At 42.2% G+C, this 16648-nt stretch overlaps 1 protein-coding gene across 13 annotated transcripts in view; it reads left to right on the top strand.

The window, feature by feature from the left end:
• Positions 1–15941, top strand: part of TRPM8 (transient receptor potential cation channel subfamily M member 8) — a 94039-nt gene extending 78098 nt beyond the window's left edge. For 10 of the 13 annotated variants that reach the window (XM_015867771.2, XM_015867770.2, XM_015867766.2 and 7 more), the window contains 9 exons: positions 2119–2210; positions 3184–3325; positions 4127–4298; positions 4755–4932; positions 5918–6108; positions 8350–8449; positions 8941–8974; positions 10235–10315; positions 11423–15941. In XM_015867771.2, coding sequence (XP_015723257.1) covers positions 2119–2210; positions 3184–3325; positions 4127–4298; positions 4755–4932; positions 5918–6108; positions 8350–8449; positions 8941–8974; positions 10235–10285 — 960 coding nt within the window. In that variant the 3' untranslated portion in view covers positions 10286–10315; positions 11423–15941. The other 3 variants (XM_015867768.2, XM_015867767.2, XM_032445858.1) reach the window with 3 other exon arrangements.
• The last annotated feature ends 707 nt before the right edge of the window (positions 15942–16648 follow it).

Below are 16648 nucleotides of genomic sequence, written 5' to 3'. Positions count from 1 at the left end.
TTTTTATTTTTATTTTTTGAGCAGTGAGCAACATCATATCATTACATATTTCTGTTTGCTTTACTGTTTTTGCTAGTCACGTATAGGCCTGCCTGGGACTGCCTTCATATTTGTGCTGGTGTTGTGTGGGAACAGTATGCAGGACTGCCTTTATAGATGATATTCTGCTTTACACGTACCCTTTTTGAAGAAGTTCTGGCTTCTACTAAATAGCAGGATATATTGTCTGGGTTAGATGAGTATTCCAGATGCGTTTGGGTTGGTTGGTTTGTTTTTACTTTCTTCCCCTATGTGCAGTGGTTTTGGCCTGTCTATGAAGACTGTTTTCAAGCAAGTTCATTATTCTGGGGGACCTGAATCACAAGGTGCTGGAAGCATCAGTGTGGTTTCAGTGTACAGCTGCTTTCTGTTTGTCCTATGAAGCAAACAAGAGCTTCTGAGTGATGTGTGAATCAGACCGCTCTCCAACCAAATCTCTCCCATGAACCTAGATGACTTTACTTAGTGTTGATGCTACAATGCTTAAATTTCTATTTAATCCTTTTCCTTTTTAACAGTTGTGTTAGTACACTATTTAAGCCAGCTTTACTTGCTAAGGAAAATGGGTTGAAAGTGAAAGACTGTCACAATGAAAGCACTAATGGTGTTTGTTTCTGCTGGTTTAGGTTCTGGTGTCTCTGGACCTGTCAGTGCATTTCCTTTGTGTATCCAGCAAAAATCTAGGGGAAAGGTTTAGGGGTAGAAACCTTTTTCCCTCCCAGTGCCACTTTTTCTCTCTAACCTGAGCAGGTAGAACAGCTTCAGATCCCAGTGATGCCTTTAATAGCTAGCAGCCAGACTGCATCAGCTTGATTACAGGAGCGCAGGCAGCTAAAACAGAGACTTTGTTGAGGATCTGAGCTTTAAGCTGATGTCCTCACTTCAAAGCTATTTTGCTGAGAAGCACAAGGCAGAACAGTGTCCCATCCCTATTGGCTTCTCAGGACACTTTCTCCCTGGCTTCCTCTGAGATAGAGTGGACAAGTGTGGGTCTAATTCTGCTGTCAAAATATTATCTGTGTCCTTAATCACTAAAAAAGGAGGGTTGTATCAGCTTTTGCTTTCACAGCAAAGGAATAGTAAGAGTAATGTTGCATGTGGTCCAACTGTAGGTGTAAGATTTGCTGTCCTCGCTCTGCACTCAACCTTTGGTACCTTAAATAGTAAGAAAGGGGTACATATGGGTCCCAAGTATCTGGTAATATCTTGAGCCTTGCAACCTGCTAGCTGCCAAACACTTGTGTATCTGTAGCAATGCAAGAGCCATCAAATGTCATAATTCTGCCCCATAAAGTGCTGATGCTCTTCCAGGAGTCAGAAGTCCACACTCCACATAGGCTGCAGCATCTGTAGAGATTCTTACTAGCATTGTAATTTAGAATTAGAGATTCAGGTATTTAGAAGAATGAATTACATCTGCATCTCTATTCTAAAACACATGCATGTAGCTTGGAACAGGTAACTGAATGAGCTCTTTCAAAAGAGAAACTGTGTCACTTCAGTTGCCCTGAAGCAGTGACCCTTCTGCCTCCCCACATTGTTTCAGCTGCTCCTGGTAGGTTAAAGCAAGACTCCTTTGACCCAGTTGGCAGCAGTTTGCTGGAACTCACAGTGATCTACTTCTAAGCTCCCGGAGGAGCATTTGTGTTCATTCATGTGATCCTTGAGCACATTGGTCTCAGCCTTCATCAGGAGCATTCCTTGTACCAGCATCCATAGGATTGGGTTGAGTCCTCTGAACACGTTGTGGTGCATTGTCTGTGGTCTCACTGCAAGAGCATTAAGTCAGTGAACTCTAGACATAGAAAATACTGAGAAGTAAGCAGTAAAAACATGTTGCCAGTAATTTCTGGCATTGCTGGGCGTCTTAAAAAACTCTTTTTGGGTAAATTGAAAACAATCCGGTATGCCTACTGAGTATTACAAAGCACTACCTGAGCAAGGAAACAAACCTTATTGTTGCAGTGGACATTTACCCTTGCACTGGGAGAGACAGGGGAGGAAGTACTCATGTATGAGTACCTCAGGTAACTGGCCAGTGCTGTGTGACTGTGACTTACTTTACTTTTTCCATTCTAGTGGTATATGAATGGTAGTAAGTATCTCACAGATCTGTGGAACGTTATGGATACCTTAGCAATCTTCTACTTCATTGCAGGGATTGTGCTCAGGTGAGTAGCATCTTCCCTTGTGGCCATTCTATGATATCCCTTTCTTTGCAAGTTTTGACTACAACTTGTAATGAGATTTTGGGAAACATGTTCCTGAAACTCCCTGCTCTTTATGAAGGCAACAAATACAACAAAGTCTTGACTCTAAATTGAGAACGGCAATTAAAGAAATCAGAAAAGGTGATTGGAGGAGCACCTGCATGAATTTCTCTTTTGTTTAACGGAGGTTGAGTCTTTCCCTTGAATCAAAGTCTTCTTCCCTAAACCAGAAAGTTCCCTAAACTTTCTGGGCCATTGGGGCACCCATTCTTAATCTGGATTTGCATAAGCATGTTTACAAGAAGGTGGTTTAAATGGACATGGATTTAAAGACAGTGCCTTCAAGTCTGGCAGTTCCAATCATAATAAACTTCCAGGATAAAATGGCGAATGTCCCAGATAGTCAGAAGTACTGTGGGATTTTTCCTGGCTCCTGTTATTGACAGTTCAGTGTGGTAAACTGGACTCTGACCTGTGGTGTGTTGTATTTAAGTGGACTGTAATTTTACAGTAGTGTTACAGAAAGTCATCAGTTCACATAAGGTGCTTTACATGAATGGGTGGGTTAGCAACCATGATAAAGAAATGATGGTTTTGCAACTGTATAGTTAACTATAACTTAGTCCTTGTTACCTCAGTGCAGCAGAGTGATTGTTGTGCTGTGGTGAGGCCTAGCGATTACCTAAGGTACCTTGCTGTTAATATTAGAAAGAGGCAGCAGTGGTATAGTTATGTAAACATAGTGAGAGTTAACAAGTTCAACCATAAATATCAAGAGGGACGAGGTCAGAGAGGGCTTGAGACCTTGGGTAGCTACACTGTTTTACAGTTATTCACTTTTCACTCCCTATTTCAATGTTCCACTGTGTTTTTACATGACTTTTGTATGCTTTACCCAATGCTCTTCTTCGCTTTCTTTTGCTGTCTCCATCAGGCTTCACTCATCTAATGAAAGCTCTTGGTATTCTGGGAGAGTCATTTTCTGTTTGGACTACATAGTTTTTACTCTGAGACTGATCCATATTTTCACCGTTAGCAGGAATCTAGGACCCAAAATTATTATGCTGCAGAGGATGGTAAGATTCTGGCAGCTGTTCAAGAGCATTTAAATAAATGATATGACAAGGTGTCATATCACCACCATTCTGCTGATGGCAGCAAGTTCACCCCTTCTGTTAAATCTGCTAAACAGAATTAATTAAGATTTGAATAGGATCTAATTAAGAGCAAGGCCTTTTTCTCTTCCTCTGTGCAAGATTGAATTTCAGACCAAAAAAAGATCAGATTGAAGAACAGAAGAGAAATTTTTCTTCCTTGCAGCTTTTGTTTTGCATGTTTCAAATGTTTCAGTGGCGTATTTCGGTCACTGGAGGAAGGTTGGTCTGCAACAACGGGAAGGCTTAACTAGGATATTGCCAGTCTTCACATATCTTTATGCTACTGAAAGCTGGAAATGTATGAAACCACTAGCTGGAGTGCTGGGAATATTAATGCCAGTTTTAAGCCACCTGGAGTGGCATTTACAGAAGCAATGGCTGCTTCCACCTGGCACTTGGCTGCGAGGTTTATTGCTGTGATTGCCCCACAAAAGTAGTCTTTACATGTGGATCTGGTTTTTGTGGAAGGAGCCTGTCTTATGATGGTAGGCTGATCTGTATTCTGAAAGCTCTTGTTTTTATGGTTGTGTGAACATTTTTGAAGTTCCCTTGTGGGCACAGTCAATTACTTCTGCATGTGCATGTTGGTGGCTGTAAATTTCTATGAAAATGATGCTAACCACATAGACTTTTCTGATACGTGCTCTCCACTCTCGCATCATATCAGGAAGAAAAATGAAATGTGGGACGGTGATGCATTTGCTTGTTGTCCTTTTTCAGATGATAGATGTCTTCTTCTTCCTCTTCCTCTTTGCTGTGTGGATGGTGGCCTTTGGTGTGGCCAGGCAAGGCATCCTGAGGAAGAATGAGCACCGCTGGGAATGGATATTTCGATCCGTCATCTATGAGCCATACCTGGCTATGTTCGGCCAGTACCCCGATGATGTTGATGGTAGCTAGCTTCTGTGGTTGGTGGAAGGTTCTGTCCTTTTAGTGGATGTCCATTCCACTGTTTGAGTGGGAGAGGAATTCTTTCATCTGGTTTTCAGGGGTTTCAGCAGCTGACTGGTTGCCCAGGCTAATGCCTCTGAAACAAGACCTACCATGAGAAATCATTTCCATGTCTAGTAGTTTCCATCTGTTCAGGTCTCCCCTGCTACCACATATTTCTCTAAGTACAAGCCTTCTTTTCTGCCTAGATAGCTGAAATAGCTGTCCGTATTTGAGGCACAGCATCTGCCCTTTTGTCCCCTTTCCTCCAAAGAGCAACAAGCAAGGTTTTATGTTTGACGGGGAGGGAGGAAAGAGGACGCAACACGTGTTGTGTTCACTTGCATTATCTGGGGCTGGACCAACAGAAAGAGAGGGGAGAAATTTCACTGTTTGCTCTCCTCTCTTGCCCTTTGAGGTACCACATACAACTTTGACCGCTGCACCTTTTCTGGGAATGAGTCCAAGCCCTTATGTGTGGAACTGGATGCCAACAACCAACCCCGTTTCCCAGAGTGGATTACTATCCCGCTTGTGTGCATATACATGCTCTCAACTAACATCCTCCTTGTGAACCTACTTGTGGCCATGTTTGGGTATGTAACAAAGGAGAAATCATTTGCTTGTGACTGCTGTATCAGTATCTCTGGGAAAGGGAAGAAAGTCCTGGAAAGTGGCAAGGAAGCTTTGCCTGGGGGAGTGCATGTCTCGTTTGTAGATGTGGGAGTAGTCTGTTATTGTGGCCAAAGTGCAGGACCCAACACTCAGCCTTATTAAACCTCATCTCATTGGTTTCAGCCCAGTGATCCAGCCTGTCCAGACCCCTCTGTAGGGCCTTGCTACCCCCGGGCAGATCAACACTTCCTAATAACTCGGTGTCATCTGCAAACTATTAAACAGCTCTTAGTAATAACCAGCTGGAGGGAAGAGCTGTGGGCTGTCATGTGGCCTCCACTGCTCCAGGATGAAAGAACCGAAGGACCTCAGGCACTCCTCACACATCACACAGCAGTTCCAGGAAATAAAACCACAGCTTTATTATCATAAAAAGTCTATTGTAATAACTCATCCATTTGGTCTCACACAACTGAAATTTGGGATCGCAGTTATCATGTTAAACAACAGATAATTTCCACCAGGACACTTGCCAGTTAAGGTCCTACCTTATCTCACGGAAGGCTCCTTGAGGATCTCAACACAGGCATTCTGAAAACACCCACCCACCATTTAAATACAACAACAGAAGTTCAGGTGCTCTGTGAATTGTTTGCTCTTGTGGTTTTGACCTTGCTGGAATAATGCAGTACTTGAGTACAGTAGGTCCGATCCATGCCAAAAGCTCTCATTAATACCTCTACCGAAAATGTCAAAAGCTTTCTTTTCTTCCATAGAAAGATGTTAGCTGGTGAGTTAATGAGATGTAGTTTCTTGCAGAGAAGCGTTCTGTTCTCATGTGTTTCGTGTGTTTAGACTTAAAGAGAAATTGCCTAGAGCTAAGGTGTAACTGTGTAACTTGCCTCTGATGGAGTTCCTTGGTGAACAGCTAATAATGCCTGTGTTTCCTCCTTCTTTGCCTGCCAGTTACACTGTTGGGTCAGTACAAGAGAACAATGACCAGGTGTGGAAGTTCCAGCGTTACTTCTTGGTCCAGGAATACTGCAGTCGCTTGACCATCCCCTTCCCTTTTGTCATCTTTGCCTACATCTTCATGGTGATGAGGAAATGTTTTAAATGCTGCTGTAAGAATGAGAGTAAAGAGCCATCTATCTGTTGTGAGTAGGACTATTTCTTCTTGGAAGTCAGCTCTGTGGCAGATGCATTGCAATTCTTTCGTTATGTGCTGTGCTTAAACCACATAGTTTGGGCAGGAAATACTCAAGGGCAGTGTAGACCTTTAAGGAGGTGGATGGAGTGGAAATGAAGAGCAGCTCATTTGTGTTCTCCATCAAATGCAAAACCACTGGAAACCCTTTTGATAAGATGTAAATCAAAGCCTCAGCCTCTTCTCAGCTCTAATCTTCACTCAGCTCCAAGTTGTGCTCTGCCTGGGATGTGGGAAATTATACTGCTAACATCTTATGCTAAAATTCTAGCAGGAGGTTTCAAAAATGATTCTGACTCCCTGTCTCTCAATAACTTTGGGTTTGTTCTGGTTAGAGAGCTTTTGAGTTCTACCATGATACCTGCTCCACTTGAATACTTTGCAGTTATCCAGTGCTTTCCTATCTTCTCGGGCAGAATTACTTAATGTGTATAAATCAATTAAGTCTTCAAATTAATTGTATCATTTTAGGACTGCCTATGGTGCTTGCTAGCTTTGAAAGTTGTTTTATTTGAGTGTGTTTGTGTGAGTGTGTATGTGCGTTAAAGCACTGAATAAATTCATTCAGAGGCTGCAGCTGCTGAAAGTCATCTGCATGTTCTGCACAAAGAAATTCAAACAAACTTTTTGTGTTCAGCTCCTGACTTTGTATGGTCTAAATGTTGAGGTAACTTATGCAAGAGCTGGCCTTAGTCTCCAATTATTACTTTACCTCCTGAAACTTCTTTTTCCCTCTCTATCTACCAGTTGATACAACTATTAGCTGCAAGGGCAGCCTGACAGCTGTTTCCTCATAGGCTCTTCCATCTGCTAGCATGAGATTGAATGAACTTCAGAGACTTTCCTGACCCTCGGGGCATGGACATGTGGGCAAACCACCTTAAAAACACAGGAATGGTTTAGTCCTCTAGCGATCCCTTTATTTCCTTTATCAGAGGGCACAGATATGAATTGTTTTAACAAGCTTTTTTCCCCAACTCATGGCATGTCTTCAATTATTAAGTGCCATTTAGAAGCAGAGGAGAGATGAGTTAGTTGACAGACTCATTTCCCTCCATCAGCATCCTGACTTTTGCTGTGCAGCACAGGCAGGATTTGTTACTTCATTAGGACAAAGGCTGTGTATCTTAGGGCCATAAAATTCCTTAGTGCTGACTAAAATGGTCTTGGCTGTCCACTTCCCTTTCTGGGAAGGCTGTTTAACAGATATTTCTGCACAGATGATGCACAGTTGTGCATCTTGTAGCGACAGAAAATATAAGAATTAATTAAAGCCAGAATGTCATTTCAGTTGACATGTTGATGGGAACTGAGAACTGCACGGAGAAAGCACACTACTGGTTTGACTCACAAAATCCCTGCTTCCCTGCTTAACTCTTATAGAAATAATCTGGTTGGGATTCAGGTAAATAAATGCCTGTTGGTATCTGGGACAAAAACTGAGACTGTGAGGTCAGAGGAGCTCAGCGTTGAGGAATCTGGGGCTTGAATCATTTGATGGGTCTTGACTGCACACCTCTGCAATTGAATTAATTGCTCCTGAGGTTACATCAATATTGGTGCTTCTTTAGAGAACTGCGGTTGGTCTGGAGTTGCCAAAAGATAAGAGTGTCTGTAATTGATATACAGGCCTTATGGTGGCTTTTGAAGGGGAGAACGTAGCTAACTTTTGTCGTTATTAAGACCCATATGGTTTGGGCTAATCCAATTGGAACAAGATAAAATGCAGAAACATTATCCTAGAGGACTTTGATGCCTCCAAGTTTGTCTTGCTCTTTGTCATTCTTTAATTTACAGCATCAGCAGGAGATGCTTTTTAGAGAAGTCCGTATGACAGCATTTTGAACTGTTTGGGTTGAATGGTAGGTTATGCACGTTCCTAACAGATGTTATTCTTAACAATCCAGTCAGTATGGGAAAATGTAGAATACAAGCAGAAGGTTGAAATCCACGTAGGAACTTTCTGGAATGCCTGGTGGAATGGCAGGAGCATAGAGTATAATGCATTAGGGTCATGTTTATCAGAACTTTCTCAGAGGTGGGAAGTTGGGCTGCGATTGGTCTCTATGCAGAGAAAGTAATAGTTAGCAAGCACTAACCCAGCCTTTGTGCATCTTGCCAGTAGGGACACAAATGGACCGAATCTAATGTTTTCTCTGTGTTTTTGGTTTTGTTTATGTACATTCCCCAGGCTCAAGAAATGAAGATTATGAAACTCTGTCATGGGAAGCTGTCATGAAGGAAAATTACCTTGTCAAAATCAACACCAAAGCCAGTGATACCTCAGAAGAGTATGTCTACACTTCTTTGTCTTCATTCTGTTAATGTTCTGTTGAGTATTTGTAATGATTCCAAGTTTTCAGCAGCTCTAAATTTTTACAAACTGTTGTGTATATGAATAAACCCAGTATGAACTTGATAGATAAACCCAGTTGCCATTTTATTGTTTAGTAAGATGATTCCTTTTTATTTATTTATTTTTTTTAATTTTAATTTTTATTTTTTTATCTCTCTATCAGTTGCTGCACAGTGGCCTCAGAAGTAGTTGATTGAGGCTGGTTGGTAAAATGCTAAGATTACCAAGTTGTGATGCTTTGATTATCTTTGGGATCAATCCCAGCATTTTCAGACTAATAGTGTAAGGGTAAAGAGAAATTAAAGTACATAGTTGCAGTAAACACTTACACTTTTTGGCCAGTGAGGAGTAGATGGGGTGGTTAGCCAAGACTTCTTTAATGTCTGGATTCAGTCCTCTCTTCTTTTGTCTTCTTTCTGTTTTCAGGATGGTGCATCGATTTAGACAACTGGATGCAAAGGTACTTGTATTTCATTCTGCTCTGAGGGATGTGCCTGTGTCTGATAAAGCACGTACTGATCCATTTGGAAAACAAGCCATTTGTATTCTTTGTTGCTATCACCCCATTTTCATGGTGCTCTTTTAACATGCTCCTTTTTACCCTTGATTCTACATGTAGCTTCATATTGTGCTGGAAAATGAAGTAGAACGATGCTTACTTAGCATTGAAGAAGTGTTTTTCCAGTACCTTTGATTGAACAGATAGCAGTAAAGCCAACTATCCACAAAACTGCAGCATTCAGCTGTTTGTATGACCCTTGAAACACTGATGAGTAGAAGAACCATTACACAGAATATACCCTTCTCAAACACATGTTCTGTCAAGTTTAGCCTCTCTACCATAGGCCTTGGACAGGGTTGACTAATTAATGCCACCTCAGGGGCTGCTCAGGATGGCCTTTATGCTGTTTTCTCTCTGACAGTGCATCTTCATTACTGTAGAATTTGAAGGCAGCTGCACGTGTGACAATGATTTTGCCATAAGCATTTTTTTGTTCTCTGACAACTCCCAATGACTCTTGAAAGGAATAAGATCTTACTTTCCCTAAACTGTGGTGCTACAAACTGTCCCTTAGCTTGGCATCTCTGCACACTTGAATTGTAGGTGTAAAAGGAAAGGGATATTAAAAAAAAACAAACAAACAATTTTGGGTCCACAAAATTACACTGATCAGCCATCTCTGCTTTGAAGGAGCAAAAGGAGATGGGATATGGTTTGGAGCTTTTAGCTGTTGTGATGCCTGCTTGTTAAATAACTAAATTGCATATGTATTAGAGCTCTCCACATTGACTGAATAGCTGAAAACTGTAATTGGAAGCGTCTTTTCAAGTACTATTGTATTTGAGATAATATTTTGCAAGGCAATTGCTTGTAATTCATATTACTTATTAGCATTACTTTTGTGTGAAAAGCAATATTAGCACAGCTTCATTTGCTGCCATGGTGTAACTACTGAATACAAAGAGCAGTCAATTACTGCTATCTAACTAATGGCTGGCACCCACAGGGTAGCCAGGTAAGCAGGAGTTTAGATTAGGGGTTTTATGCTCATTGCTGCTGATGTTGTATACCATTTTCTAGGGTATGTTTGTCCTGTGGTATTTTAAGGTACTTAAAACTGCCTGCTTGTTCTCTTCCCTCCAACCTGAGCTGCAATCATCTGCCAGAATGAGTCAGACTAACTTTTTGTTTTGTTTTGTTTTGTTTTTAATTCTTAAGCTGTCTGATTTGAAAGGCCTCCTAAAAGAGATTTCCAGCAAAATCAAATGAATGTGACTGAAAATCAGATATCTGAGCAGGGTAAGCCCTCTTTAAATCCATTTTCTGTCTTGAATGATTTACCTGCATTCATGATGTTAGACTGATGTGCTTTTGAAAGTCCAGCTAGAATTAATCAGTTAAAAATGTAACTCTTCTGTGGCTTCTAACAATTTTTGTCAAGGTCTAAAGTAACTTATTCTGCTTTCTTGATTGTGAAATAACAGACTGTTGGAGATCATCTCATGCAAGCTGCTCAAACAGCATCAGCTCAGACCCAAGTTAGCATCCAGGGTCAGCACTAAGCTTCAAGGACAATGATAGAATGGCTGGGAGAGTGTTTAAAGAGTGATGAGCGACTTGAAGTCTTAACAGCATAATCTAGAAAGGAGGGAATTAATTAGTCTAGGAAAGAACTGGGAAGATATCCATTATCTTCAGCTGCTCTAGTGTCATAGGATAGTTGTGGTTGGAAGGAACACTTTGATCCAAACCCTGCTTAAAGCTGGTCTGGCTCAGATCAAAGTTGCAGGTGGAAGGAAACCATACATTCTTCAAACACATACCAGGCCTAATTCCCAGCAGGGCAGTTCTAATTAAAGTGACAAGAAATGCTTTAGAGCAGTGCATGCCATGAAGCAGTCTGCTTTGTGAGCTTTTGATACCCAGTTTGGCTAAAAGTTACCAGCTAGGTATATTTGGTCTTGCCTTCATAATGGTGGATGGGAAGACAGAACTGTGTCTTTTCTGTGGTTTCTGTGGAGGCCCTTCCTCCCTGTTTATGTCACAGCTTGTGGAAGTGACCTCTTATGTCTAGGTGACATCCTGGATGTGAGCAAATGGCTACCCTGCAAAGACAGAGTATGTGAGGCACTGGCACATGTTGCTCAGAGAGGTAGTGGATGTCCCATCCCTGGAGACATCCAAGGTCAGGCTGGACGGGGCTCTGAGCATCTGATGGAGCTGTGGGTGTCCCTGTTCATTGCAGGGGAAGTGGAGTAGATGGCCTTTAGGGGTGCCTTCCAACTCAAATGATTCTAAGATGATAGGTGATGCAGAGAGTTCATTGATTCAAAGTGCTGTTAGACATTGTGAGGGTGAAAGCAAATCTACAATCTCTACTCCAAAATGTTTCTTTTGCTCACACAGGTACCGACTCACCAAGAATCTCAGAGCCTGTGGTAACCACCATGTGAACAGTCACCAACTCAACCGAGTGTCAGTGTCTCAGTTTTGTTTTTAACCAGACAACCCTTTCAGTTTGTTGGATGATGACGGTAAAATGTTAAGACTGTTTCTCTCCTGTCACAACTCCTGAGTTACTCAAGCTCATTTTCCCTTGCTTTCTCAGTAATTCAATGACAGAAGATAGTTCTTATCAGCTTCTGTTAAAATTCACTCCTACTTCCAAGTGTGCTGCTGCTGCTGCTGTAATCACTCTGCTTCTGAATTTCAATTAAAGGAATCTATTCATGGCTTTCCTTTAGCTACCAATTGCTTGTCTTAATAAGTCTCTCTTTCCTCTCTTTCTTGTAGTAGCCATCTCTAGCTTGTTAACTGTACAGTCTATCTGCTGAAGTCTGTAATGCTGGTACCTCAGGCCCAACAGCCTTACCTTGGACTGCACATGAACAGTGCAAACTTCTCTCTTCTACCTGTAACTGTGTAGCTAGCAATGCAGAAAATCAACTGTTACAATCCTGCCTGGAAAGGATGTAATTCATATAGAAATACTTTCAAAAAGCCTGGTGTATAATCCTTACTTATTTCTATGACTGGGATTGGAGCATTGTAATTTGTTTTTTCTTTCAAGCATCGCTTTGCAGATGTTTGCATTATGGATTTCAAGTTGCAAAGACATTGTTGGCTGGCTTTAAATTTTGTTATACTTGCTATGATCTGTCTGCTCTTGCTGTTTTCTTTCTAAAATAGCAGCTGATTTGTGTGGTATAACTGGGCACATTACCAGTTGAAGGGAAACCACTCCAAATGCCATTCATTTACCTTGCAAAATATTGTATCCATCTTCATCTCCAGCATCTAGGAGCAACCACCCAGTAGGTTTGATTCTGAAACTTAGATATTTTTCCTTATCTCACAATGGCACCTTTAGTTCATATGCTTTACCATGGCATACAGCTGGTCTGAAGTGTCATGCAGAATATCCAAGGCAGGATATACACAGATGACTAGGTAGGTAGGTGGAGAGAGGTTTTTTTCTGGAAGCAGAACATTCCTATGGCAAATCAACTCACCTGGTACAAAGAGGGTTATTTACTGCCTGGCTAAAAGCACAACAGGGCAACAGAAGGATACAAAGCATGGATGTTTTGGGAGAATGTTTCTACCTCTGAGACGCAGCTGCATGAGGTACAGCAAGCTGATCAAAGAGGCCAGTACACGCATGTATTCTGCAGAGAGATCTTTAAATCTGACCCCTTTTTCTTACATACCAGAAAACATTCCAAATCGTGTCCTGCTTCATTGTTTGCAGAAGCTGCTGCTCTGTTTGTAGCTGTAAAAGCAATAGTTTTCCAGGGAAAGCTGATGAGGCCGTGACAGAAGGTTTACTAGCTATTTCTTACTGCTTGACCTTTCCTGATGTTACTGTACACCCTGCTTCGTGCAGTCCTGGGGTATAGAGCATTACGAATAGAATTATTTCTAATATATATAGATACAGATATTTCAGTATTTTCCTGTACAAAGGATTAGGAAGAACTCAGCAAGACCTTCATATACTCTGTGGCATGTAGATCACATCATAAATGATAAACATCGATTTACTTTCTAGAAATTATTTCTTGCGTGGCATTTGTATACCTGGGATGTGAAAAATGTGCTTTCTGTACATAACTTTAATTTATAAAACCTGAAGGATATGTGCCATTATTATTCCATTGTAAAATGATGAATGTAACTTCGAGACAAAGTCAGAAAGAACAAAATGCTTGGGATATCTATTTCCTGCTTCTCCATCTTGTGTGTGTGTGCGCCTTTCCTTTGTGGCAATGAATGCTTGGACAGCTCAAGCTTTGAGCTTGGCTTCCTTCAGCCATGGCCCCTTGCTCTGGGCAGTCCCCACTTGGAGACTGGGAGGAGTGGGGATCCCCTCCAGAGAGAAGAGGGGAAGGAAGAAATGAGCCTGCCTGGCTCCCTTCTGCCTTGCAGAAAGAAATGAGATGGATGTGGCTGAAAGAGATGTGTGGGCTTTGGATGGATAGATGGATGGAGCCCCACAGCAAGAATGGGGCTGCCACAATGCTCAGTAAACTTCCTTCCTGTTTAAACTTTTCCATTAAAGAAAGTGGGGTGGAGTTGGCTTGGTGTTTTTGATGATTTGGGTTGGTTGGTTGGTTTTTTTTTTTGAGGACTGTAAGAAGGGAGAGAGCAGGGATTAACCCCAAATCAAGGTTCTCTTTTTGAGCCCAAGGTTCATCTGGGACAGCTGCTGTGACAACAGCAGGTTGTCTTCTGAGAATACATTCAGTGGACACAACAGTGCAGGACCGCAGTGCAAGTAAATTTCAGTCACCCTCACACACAGGATGGAACAATCACTGTTACAGCTTGTTTAGTAAGCAAAGATGGAGCCCTAGTGTTTGTACTCAAGTGGACCTGTACATCTTAATGCACTAACACACAGCACCATGTGGGCTGCAGTGAAAGGCACCAACTCTATCCCAGACAGACCCAGCATGGCAAGATGTGATTTGGAACATTGCACGTTCAAATAAACTTGATGAGATAGTCATGCACCTAGAAGAGCTTGCAAGTGATGAAACACAGAAGTCACTTGGAAATATTTGCTCAGCTTTGCTGGAAGCACGAATGAAGAGGGTTGTGAACTGATGGGCGGATATTTGCAGATGAGCACATACATACAATGTTTGGGATAGGGAAAAAAGCCTTGAAAATTATCAGCGTGGTCAGCAAAATTAAAAACAAAACAACAAAAAAACAAGGAAGATGTATCTCTTTCTTTGGCTTTCCAGGTAATGGTCTTTGAGGCTGGAGTTATCGTTTGTCTTGCATCAACTACAGCACTTTACCAGTGACCCCATAAGAACTGTTACTGCTGAGCTGGCAGAAACAGGAACTATAAATATTTAATGTTTCAAAGGCTCAAGGGAACGAAGAGACACCTCTGAGGTTCTGCTGCAGGCTGTGATGTTTAAGAGCAACCATCCAGTGTGTAGTGTTGAGGTTTTGTTTGCTGCAATGTGTGCTTTCTATTGCTTCACTCTCAAAGTCCACAGCAACGGCAGTAAAAACTGTGCTGGTTTAGGTTGCATTTCTTAGACCAGCGTGGATGGTGCACCTTAGGAGTACAGTGCAAAGGGGTCTGGACACTGCCTCTACACACTTTCTGAATGTAATCTTAGAAGACGGATCCATTTCCATCCTTACCACTGTAAGGACTTCTGTCTCCCAGGAGTATTTTATCTGCCATTGGGAGTAGTTCCTGAGTGCCTGGGATGGTGTTTGGACTGTTCTCAAGAGTACAGATGTAGAATGATTGTTCTCCCAGTAGTCTGGGAACAGCTGAGAGTGAAAGAGGTCTGAAAACAGTCATATAAGAGAAGTTATTAAACTCTGATGTTCTCTTGTCTTAAATGGTGCAATTGTCTTAAACTGTTTTCAATTTACATTAAGTTGGATATGTCTCCTTCCTTCCTGCCCTAAGGTGCCCAGTCTTAGTGAAGCACTGGAGAAGAAGACACTCAAGGGGGATCTTGTCACTGTCTATAAATACCTATAAAGGAAGGGGTACAGAGAGGAAGGAGCCAAGCTCTTTCCGGTGATCAAGAGGCACTGCACACAAACTGCAGTACAGGAGGTCCCCTCCTGTAGGCAGCACTTTTGTGCTGTGCACAGGAACCTGGGGAATTACGGAATCATTATGTTTAGAAAAGACCTATAAGATCATGTGGTCCAACTGTCAACCCATCGCCACCACTCCCACTAGCCCATGCCCCTAAGTGCTGTGTCTACCCTCTTGCAAACATCCAGGGATGGTGGCGCTGCCACTTCCTCTGGCAACTTGTTCCAATGTGTTACCAGTCTTTCCGAGAAGAATTTTTTCCTCATATCCAACCTCATGTTCAGTGAGATGTAAACTAACACCCCAAGGTCCTTTTCCTCCATACAGCTTTCCAGTCACTCTGCCCCAAGCCTGTAGTGTTGCCTGGGGTTGTTGTGACCAAAGTGTAGGATCTGGCACTTGGTCTTGTTGAAACTTAAGCAATTGGTCTCATCCCAGCACTCCAGCCAATCCAGGACATTCGTAAGGCCTTCCTACCATCTGGCAGAACAATAATTGGTATTATCTGCAAACTTACTGAGGGTGCACTCAGTCCTCTCATCTGGATAGACTGTGGCAATGCTCTGAAATGACAGCTAGCACAGGTACACGAGCACCATTGAACTGTTACAGCTGTGAACTGCATTTGGCTCATCTGGAAGATATCCCTGTTCAAGAGCCAGGAGCAGGAGGAATTCTTCTGATGACTTTGCTTGGCTTAGCTTTGCAACATCATTATTCATCACTTTTGGAGTGCAAAGCCCAGGCTGAGGAGGGGATTAATTGCTTGTTCTTTCAGCATTGCTTGGAACACAACTATCGCTTTGAATAAAAATGGGAGTATCTTTCCTTTTTGACTGCAAATACTTGGAGGTTTTCCCCATGAATAGGGATATGTAGCCACTGCTATTGCACAAGTTGTGAATGTAGCAGTGAGGAATGGCAGGAAGGTGTGATATTGGCATTGCTGAGTATTGATAGGATGCTGAAGGCTACCTTAATCCTAATGTAGTTCACCAAGGAGAAGCAAGTAGACACAGTGGTCTCAAAGGGGCAACCTGTAGTCAAGATAGTATAAGTAATCAATCACAAATATGGGGAAAATCAAGCCAAAAAGCAAACAAGGGAGGATGAGGAATGGCCTTATAAGTGATGTTTTGCTTGCCCTGTCCCTGTGATTCTTTACAAAGCTTTCCATACTGAAGAAATGTTGTAATTTTTCAAAAATCCCATTCGTTTCTGTGCAGAGAGTAGGTTCTGAACATTAGGAGGATCTGACAGGGGAAACCAAGTGGTCACAGATGCTTGTTTGGTTAAGCTGGGCTCAGGTTTGGCAAAGAGGTCAGGACAATATGAAACCTCCTCAGGCGTGTGCTAATTAGCAAAGGGCTTACAAGGAGAATGGGCCTGGGGTGTCCAGGTGTCTGCTCTGTGCCTTGTGTCTGGAGGATGTGTTCAGTGCTTTGTCCTGATGGCTCATGGTGGCAGCCGTGTCTGGGTGCGTGGATCCCCATTCTGTTCTGTTGCCTGTGGAGCTATCATGTATCTAGAACGTCTTGTCAATGGCAATG

This window comes from Coturnix japonica, chromosome 7 (genome assembly GCF_001577835.2).
Source record: "Coturnix japonica isolate 7356 chromosome 7, Coturnix japonica 2.1, whole genome shotgun sequence".
NCBI lineage: Eukaryota > Metazoa > Chordata > Aves > Galliformes > Phasianidae > Coturnix > Coturnix japonica.
Note: the sequence above shows the minus strand (reverse complement) of the source record. Positions and strands in the feature narration are given on the sequence as shown.